Genomic DNA, 8,784 nt, shown 5'->3' with positions numbered 1-8,784 from the left:
AAAAAAAAAAAAAAAAAAAAAAAAAAAAAAAACTGTAAAACAAAACATTTGTTCCTTTCTTTTTTTACTCCTCAAATGGATCAAATTTAATTTACCACAAATTCTACAATCACGCAAAACTAAATAAAGAAAAGGAAGAAAAAAGAAAAAGAGAACTTACGATTTCCATGAAAAAGCAAGCTTCTTGCTTGTAACAAGACTAAATTAAACCCATACAATGACTTCTCTCTTCTTCTCAACTTCTTTTACCGAATCTTGTTTGATCCGTTGTTTCCAATGCTTCAGATTTCATCTTCTGCTAGCTTTATGCTATATCCATGCCTCATACCTAAACAAATTCATTGACTTTAGCACCAACAACTATTAACTTAAGTTGATCATTATATAATCATGCAAGTAAACTGGTAAAAATCTCACCTTTGGCTGAAGTTTTCTCACTCGATTTATCCCGGTTCTTCCACTTCTCTCCATGGCCTTCATCTTCCTCTTCTTCCTCATCATCAAGTCCCATGTGATCTCTTCCATCGTCTCCAATATCGCTCTCACTCGCTGTTTCCCATTCCGAATCATCGGTTTCATTTCCATACACTTCTCTCTCTTCACCTTTCCTATGCACACCTCCATGCTTCAACGCTGCTTCTTTAAACAACCAAGCTGCTCGCATCTGCTTCTTTACCAACCTCTCCGCGTAATCAGGAACCTTGTTCTGTCTCATGGAGAGATCCGGGTCATTCGACTGAGAACACTCGTTGATGAACAAGATAGCGTCCAACAAACTCTCTTTAGCTAAACCTAACATATCATAAGCCTGAGCTCTTCTCCAAAGACTCTTAGCATGGCGGTTAACAGGATTGTGCGAGCAAAGCGCACGTGTGGCGTCGCTTATAGCAACCAAAGGCTGTTGCAACAAGAGATGGCACTGAGCTCTATTGCTATACAACACTACTCTTTCCTTCTTTGACCTCATTGGACATAGAGACAAAGCTTCCGAGTACTTCTCTGCTGCACCCGCGATATCTCCTGAAGAAAAAAGAGAGTTTCCTTCGAGTTTGACCACTAACGCTGCTGCTTGTTTGATATGAAGATCCTCTTTAGGCATACTCTTCTCCCATTTAAGCCTTTGTCTGGAACTTACTGTCTCTTCGATCAATTCCCTTGAACGGTTACCCATGGAGCTGCATTCTTGAAGAACGCTCACAATGGAATCTCCAAGTTTCTTGTGATCACCCAAGTTTGTGATCTCTGCAAGATCAACAAGCGTAGGCACTGCTTTGTCGATTACTTTGTGAGATGTATTAGGATCTTGAAGCAACCAAAGAAGACACTCGATCGCCATATACTGCCAATCATCAGAAGAACGAGCAATGTTACACAAAGCCTCAATCATTCCTGGACACGCAGAGACAGGTCCACGGCCAAGTTTATGCTGACAGATTGTTCTAAGCAAACCAATACCAGCCGGAGAGTTCTCATTAACAAGTCCACCCCACATAACCGGAAGATTGACTAGAAACTCAGGTTTGCACAGAGTGGGAAGAAACTCTGGTTTAAAGGCGAAACAGTTAATGAGCTGAAGAGACCAACACTGCAACTGGCTAGCCCATTCCTCAGCTTTTCTTGACTCCATCTCAACACCTCCCATGCCTCGTGTAAGCAGATCACAATGGTAACTCAACCTTCGATCCGGATACTGGTAAAAATGAGAATAAACTATTTCCAAAGAGCTCATAGCCAACTGTATAGCAAGCTCAAGGATCTCCCCATGATTGGCAACAGCAGGGAAAGTACTAGGATAAGTAGCTAAATGCCCTAAAGCACGAACCGCAACTCTTTGTTCAACCCAAGTAAGCCTACCTCTTAAAAGCTCAACAAGTGGAGCAATCACTCCAGCTTCTACACTTCTCTCAGCAAACTCTTCCATATTCATAGTGTAAGACCCTATAATGTGAGCAGCGTAATAAGGAATGTATATGTTCTGGTCATGAGATAGCCAACGCCGGTTTTTAAGTCCTTTCCATATCAAAGCAGACATACACTCAAAGATTCCAAGCTCAATGAACTCAGGATCGTTAGGATGAGCCATTGCAGTGTTCCAGAGACCACTAATGGGAAGAACTTGACCATCATCGTCTTGAGAAGGAAGATCTCGAAAGAATTTGAGAATGCATGATCTTCGTTTACTCGGGTTGCCTTCTTTCATTACACAGAAGAAACATCCTGGATAAGGACACTCTTGTGAAGAAGCTTTATCCATTGACAACCAAAACTTGTGTACGCCTCTTCTTCAATGTTGCTATCAATCGATTAATCTACATAACACCAAATACCAATAACAATATCATTAGCTGAAAATATGTAACAAGAACATTTTTTTTTTCAATTATAATAACCAAAAACAACTATAGGAGTAGAGTAGCTAATGAACAAATAAATTAATATGTATCTATCTACTTGCCAAGTAAAATCCTGAAAACGAAAGGCGAAATCGAGTGGTCCTAATTTTTGAAAAATCATAGAGGGAAACAAAGAGACAACTAGAATCGACAAAAAAAAAAACATCTTGGAAATTTTCATAAAACCAAATTGATTTCGCAACTAAAAGACAACATTACTCTAATCAATTAGATCTCTGGGGACAAGAGGACAACAACGCATATCAAAACAATGGAGCTTCTTGATGTGTAAAAGCCACTAAGATCTGAGTTCTGAAACACTTCAAATCAGCTCAATTTGGTGTAAGAACCCAGACCCAGTAGAGGATTATAATGAAAGCATGAATCTTTGAGATACCCATTAACTAACGCAAGTCTCTCGTATACGTTACAAGCAACAAAAAGAGAAACTTTTTCCTATTTTTTTCTTTGGTTGCTGAATTTATTTTGACTGAGAGAGAAAAGGCTAAGAAGAAGAAAAAAAAAAGATACCTAAAATTAGGAAATTGGCAAAGTAACCCTACAAAAACAGTAGATTACTACTGCTACTTCTTCGATCTTTACGATGAATTGAAGAATCGTACAGCTGCATTTAGGCCACGATTCGACATAGGAAGTGACAACAACGTAGAGAGAGAGAGAGAGAGAGAGAGAGATGAGATGGATCTTCTCTCTTGCGTATAAAAGTTTGGGAAAGAAAGAAGAGTAAAGTGAATTATCAGAACCCAAATATCGAAATAATTCCAATATACTGACGCGCCCCTACCTCTTTCTCTTTGTTCTGTCGGAACCCGGTTTATGTCCGGTTTAATTTCACTTATGTCTGATGTTTTTACCAAATTAATACTCCGCATTTATGAATTGATCTTTGGAATTAAGAAAGCGAGATATGTATCATTCAATCAACACTCATTAAATATATTTCCTTCCAAGAGCCAAAAAAAAAAAAGAAAATCAGTAATTTTTTCCTTTCACTCTGTTCTTGTAATGTTTGTTATCTACCGGTATATTACACTTCAGTGCTTTTCTTTTACAAAAATTTTAACCAATCACCCCATTTTCCTATCATTGAAGTATGGAACCCTATTGTACAATAACCCATATCATCTGACACTCTCACTCTGATGCTGCTTCAGCAGATAAGTCTCATCATGTTCCTCTCCTCCGAGACATTTCACTTCGATCTCATCCTCTTCTTCTTCATTGAGTTGCTGCATCTCTGACTCGATCAAGGCATGCATTTTCGCCCTGTCTCGGTCCCTCGGGTATGTGCAGTATAGGAACGAGTAGATTGTGGTACATATCAGCATTGGGATCCCGATCGATGTGTAGAGTGCTTTAGCTAGCGATGCTGCGTTCTCTCTGTCTGTTTCAACCTTGATCGAGCTTGACGATCCTTCAAGGATCGGTTTATATCCATAGATGTTCTGAGCAAGCATCCCTACGATAGGAGGAGCAAAAGAAGCTAACATTGACTCGAATGATTTGTCTAACGCGTAGATGCTTGTTCGTGCTCTCTCCGGAACAATCTCTGCAAATATCGGACTGTATAAAACCATTTCAAGCAGATTCTTCCAAGATTAATTATAGGTTAACCAAAAAAAAAATCAAGAAGACTGAAAAATATATGTATTAAACTTACCCGTTTGTAGCTGCAGCGTTCCATGACATGCATAATCCCATGATGACAATAACTAGACCGTGGCTAAAGGCCGTGGAAGGGTCATCAGGTAATCCGATAAGCAAAATCGCAGCTAAAGGAATCGCCGAAGCAGAGCTTATCTGAGATAAGATGATCCTACCGGCATTTGGGAACTTCTTGGCAAGAGAATCTCCCATGTATCCACCAAATAAACCTCCGATGGAGCAAGAAACGGTAAAGAGAGTTATTAGAACCGCGGTTGTTTTATGGGAGAAACCGATGAGTTCTAGCCACAATGGTGCAAAAGCCAAAGCTGACCAGGGGAAGCAACCAGAAACCCCCTGAGCAACAAAGATTTGGAAAGATGGAATTCTTATAACCATCTTGGCCTCTCTCAATAGATCACTTATGTCTGACCAGAAAGGTTTGTCTTTGTCAAGTTTTGTGATTTTCTTGTCGCTGTGATGAGGATCACTGGCGAAGAGGCGGACCAAGATACTGACTATCACGCTTACAAATCCTACCAAGAAGAAGGCAACTCTCCAGCCAGCGATGCCATTGAAAGATTTGGAGGCTAAGAGTATAGAACAGACATTGCCAAGTATAGAACCAATATTTGAAGTAAGTCCTAGCCATCCAAATGCCACGCCACGGTTACCTTCTTCAGTTGAGTCAGCGACTAGTGACAGAATCGCGGGTGTCACAATGGCCAGCCCTATCCCGTTCAAGCCTCTTGATACTGCCACCTAGTTTCAACAAGCAAGCATAATAGCAAAAATGTAAAATCCAAAATTTCACTTTCCAACCAAGCAATCCCCTGAAGAACACAAGAACACAGACTAAGTTTTCATGTCTTCTTCTTCCCATTAGAACAAATGAATCTCAATATCAAACCAGAAAAAGCATCGATCTTTGATTGTCTCAACATTATCCAGCCATTCAAACCAATGTCTAATTCGCCTAAACTGAAACCTTTCCTAATCAAGCTCCACACTTTTTGCTACCCAGATCAACAGATTCCAAAATTCAATAGATCTGATTCCAGTTTACTTAGAACAGGGCAAAAAGGTAAAGAAGAAGTCCAAACCTGTAAGAAAGTGGTGAAGACGGCGACAAGGAACGTAGCAGTGGCCCATAGGAAAGCGCCGAGAGCGATGACGTGAGCTCGGTTATGTCTAGAAGACAAGTAAGCGGCTAAAGGGTAACAAGAAGACTGAACTATAGACCGGAACAGAGTTAGTGTTCCAAGAGCTGTGGGATCTACGTGTAGTGCATCTCCTACTTCTTTATAAACTCCTGGAAGCAAAGACTCGTCGGCTCTTTCCATGATTCCGGCGAGATACACTAGAACTAATGTTAAAGTCTCCGACTTCATCGTCACTCACCGCAGCGAGATCGAACACGGGGGGATTTGGTTCTTCTCACTTGCTTCAACGGCAAGAGAAAAAGTCAAGTCTTCAAATGTTGACGAAGGAGAATGAATATTACGGTCCAGATGTATAAAATGACACGTGGACGGATGCGATTTCGTAGAACACACAGACGCGGACCCCTTACACTTTTTGATCGCATTTACAAGAATTTATTTAGGGAAATCTCGTTAGTTTCCTAATTTGCAATATTGTCAATGTTATCCCATCTTTGTCTAAGTTAGGGGTGTAATCTTTGTCTAACTTAGCTGTGTATTGAAACAATAATTTTGGAAGATTTGATGGAATTTAGAAAATTTGAAATTTTGATAGATTTTAGGAGAATTGATATGATTTATGGTAAAATTATTTCAAATCCCACCTAAAACCATGAGATTTGTATTTGTGTATTTTTAACTAAACAAATCCTCCAAAATCCTCCAGAATCCCTAAAACATATTAAAATCCAAATCCACAAACTGTTTTGAATAACAATGGATTTCAAAGTAGATTTTTAAATCATCAGTTGAACAACAGTGTATTTCATGAGACTTTTTAAAATCCATGATTGAATAACATAAAATTTATAACTTTTACACAAATCACTTAAAATGTCAAGTTGAATACACACCCTTAATTTTTTATCTTTGAATTTGTAAAAATATATACTTTCCTTTTATATGCTTCTTGTGTTTTTCTTTTGTAAAGACATGTGGATTCTTTTGTCTAATTGTGACGTGTTATAGACATGTGGATTATTTTGTCTATATTGTAAAGACCATTTTTTCAACAAAATTTTCCAATTTAATTTATTATTTTTAGAGTGTATATGCCCAAATTAATATGATTTTAATGTATTAATTAGTATTTAGTTATAATATTAGATTTTAAATTTAATAAATCGATACAAGATATTTCATAATCAAATTATTTGGAAATAAAATTATATACAACTTTTAACCCCAAGAAAAATGATCTCATCAGAAAGTATAGGATTATGTGGTTACTGTTTGGCCCAAAAAAAAAAAAAAAGGAACTTATGTGTTAGTTTAAAAATAAATAAATAAAAGGAATTATGTGTTTGGTTTAAGACTTGAAGCCCATTTGTTAGCATCGGTCTTTTCCACTAAATGGTCTAACTCTACATTTTATATGGGCCTAGAGTCCATATAAGCTTCAACACTCTTTTTTGTCAAACAAATATAAGCTTCAACTAACTAACTTATCTTTTTGGGTTTTAGTGATAGAAGTCAGAGCTCATTGTTATTAACTTAACACTAAAGATAGTTCAGTTCGTATAGCGATAACAAATGCTTATAAGTTTGTGAAACAGAATCGTAGTCTCGTAGTATTAATAATCGTGAGTATCATCAATATAGGTCATTTCAGAATCATCGCCGTTATGTTAGTGATGATTATACAGGACTAGTTTGACGGAAATAATAACAGCAAAATTTATTTGAAGATGTAAATGTCACACGTGGGAGAAGCAAAAGAACAAAAAAATGCAAATAATTGACAAAAGTGTTGACCAACTTCGTCCAATGCTTTCTATTACCGAATCATCGATCACCCACTCACACTCATTGTCATTTATAACCTTCTTAAATTAGAAGAAAAAAAAAACTAAAAACACACAATCAACGGTACCAAACTATTAGCAATATAACGTTGATACAATTTAGTTATTTTAAAAGAAAAAATAGTTCAGAAAGCCTGCGTACTTAGAAATTTTTTTGATTAACCAAAATCTTCTCACAAACAGTCAAATATAAACAGATAGTGATCATGTTCGTATTATTTAAATAACAAAAAATGTCATTAAAATTGGACAGCATATTTATATATCCCTCCGAAATCATTCTCTTCAAATACTAGTAAAGTTCTTAATTGGATTTATGGAAGAAAAAAAAAATTAAGCACCATGATAAAAGTTTTTAAGAGTTAGGTCCATGACATCCATATTTATGTCGTAGGAGTTAGCACCACCATACCGACATATTGACCGAAAAAGGAAATATGCATTGGACCACAAACGCAACTTCAAGTGTTATTTTTTTGAGAATCGTTAATTAGTGTTTCAAAGCATACAATCAATAACAGTTTTTTCATAATTTAAATAGAGTGTAATGAGTTAACATAGACCTCAGCAAAGCAACTTTATCCTCTAAGTTTTATCAGATTCAGTGAACCTAGACGCATATATTGAAGCTGTGAAAAAAAAAAAATCAAGAAAAGATCGTGAATTGAAACAGTGGTGCCCATTAACTTCAATAATTAAAAGTTAAAAAAGTGGGATTAACTATTTAAAATTGGGAGACATCATTAACCCTCCCAATATAGCTTCTCACTCTTGACTTTTCCAAGTGATGTTCAGTAGTCTAATACTAATTAGTACGCTCTAAAGTCCTTCCACTTAAATTGATTCACCAAGTACGTAAGTTACTTTTGTTCAACGGATTTAGATACATTGTACCTAGACATGTGTTTTTGAACATTCGGTTTCTAGAATTTCAACACGAAATTTTTAATTACGGAATCACGTTTTATAAGAGAGGATACCAAATATAATTCTCACTCAATAACATTTTTAATCATCATACAAAACAGCAATATATATCAAACGTACATATAAATATATACATTATTTCCAAGTTTTGTTACACACACCCTTCGATCGTCATGATACAATAGTTTGCATGACTTATTTAATCACGACCGAGCTTACGTACCAAGGCACACTACAATATTACACATACGTACTAAATAATTATACAACATCGATCATCATGCAGACCTAACATAATTTAAACTACAAGTACTGACATAAAACTCACATGCAATATTATCCGGTAACACGCACATATATATATATATATATATGTATGTTATATTAAGAAAACTATTTTTTAAACTTTTAATCCAAAGCAAGCATCAAGAGCTTCTTCGATTGTCATGTAAACTTTGCCCCCGATTTTGCTTACGAACCTTGCTTGATTCAGCTTGTGGATCACTTCCCATTTCGGGTTCACGATTACTAGCTGCAAAAGAAAAGAAAAAATGATATATCTTTTGTCGTTTTAAAGAGATAACGACGGATTAACTTGTTAGAATGTAAACTAATTACCTCAACACCAGCCTGCGTTAGATTGTTATGGAGCTCCGCCAAAGCAGTAATCCCCGATGTATCGACGTTTATCAAATCTATCAATAAATTGTTCTGAGAAATACTGAACAAAACATAAAAGTAATAAAAAACTACAGTTTCAAATCTTTTTTTTTTTTTTTTTTTTTTTTTTTT

General features: G+C 36.4%; 3 protein-coding genes across 5 annotated transcripts in view; all 3 read right to left on the bottom strand.

Moving 5' to 3' along the window:
• Positions 27 to 3,159, bottom strand: LOC104735028. 3 transcript variants are annotated; one of them, XM_010454742.2, is made up of 3 exons: positions 2,925 to 3,159; positions 418 to 2,309; positions 27 to 328 (listed from the first exon to the last, which is right to left on the bottom strand). In XM_010454742.2, the coding sequence occupies exons 2-3, from the start codon at positions 2,252 to 2,254 to the stop codon at positions 282 to 284; spliced, it is 1,884 nt and encodes a 627-aa protein (XP_010453044.1). In that variant the 5' UTR covers positions 2,255 to 2,309; positions 2,925 to 3,159; the 3' UTR covers positions 27 to 281. The 3 variants fall into 3 exon arrangements, with proteins under 3 accessions (XP_010453044.1, XP_010453046.1, XP_010453045.1); XM_010454744.2 differs by lacking the exon at positions 2,925 to 3,159 and adding an exon at positions 2,791 to 2,896; XM_010454743.2 differs by lacking the exon at positions 2,925 to 3,159 and adding an exon at positions 2,613 to 2,780.
• On the bottom strand, positions 3,377 to 5,528 carry LOC104735027. The gene is made up of 3 exons (XM_010454741.1): positions 5,162 to 5,528; positions 4,075 to 4,820; positions 3,377 to 3,977 (listed from the first exon to the last, which is right to left on the bottom strand). Exons 1-3 carry the CDS (start codon positions 5,447 to 5,449, stop codon positions 3,536 to 3,538), a joined length of 1,476 nt encoding a protein of 491 aa, XP_010453043.1. The 5' UTR covers positions 5,450 to 5,528; the 3' UTR covers positions 3,377 to 3,535.
• Positions 8,099 to 8,784, bottom strand: part of LOC104735026 (sulfate transporter 2.1) — a 4,326-nt gene continuing 3,640 nt past the window's right edge. Inside the window, exons 9-10 of the mRNA XM_010454740.2 lie at positions 8,611 to 8,687; positions 8,099 to 8,524 (exon numbers count right to left, since the gene is read on the bottom strand). Of these exons, the coding sequence (XP_010453042.1) occupies positions 8,393 to 8,524; positions 8,611 to 8,687 (209 nt within the window). The 3' untranslated portion in view covers positions 8,099 to 8,392. The remainder of the gene's footprint in view (positions 8,525 to 8,610; positions 8,688 to 8,784) is intronic.

This window comes from Camelina sativa, chromosome 13 (genome assembly GCF_000633955.1).
Source record: "Camelina sativa cultivar DH55 chromosome 13, Cs, whole genome shotgun sequence".
NCBI classification, from domain to species: domain Eukaryota; kingdom Viridiplantae; phylum Streptophyta; class Magnoliopsida; order Brassicales; family Brassicaceae; genus Camelina; species Camelina sativa.
This window is presented reverse-complemented; position numbering and strand designations above follow the sequence as displayed.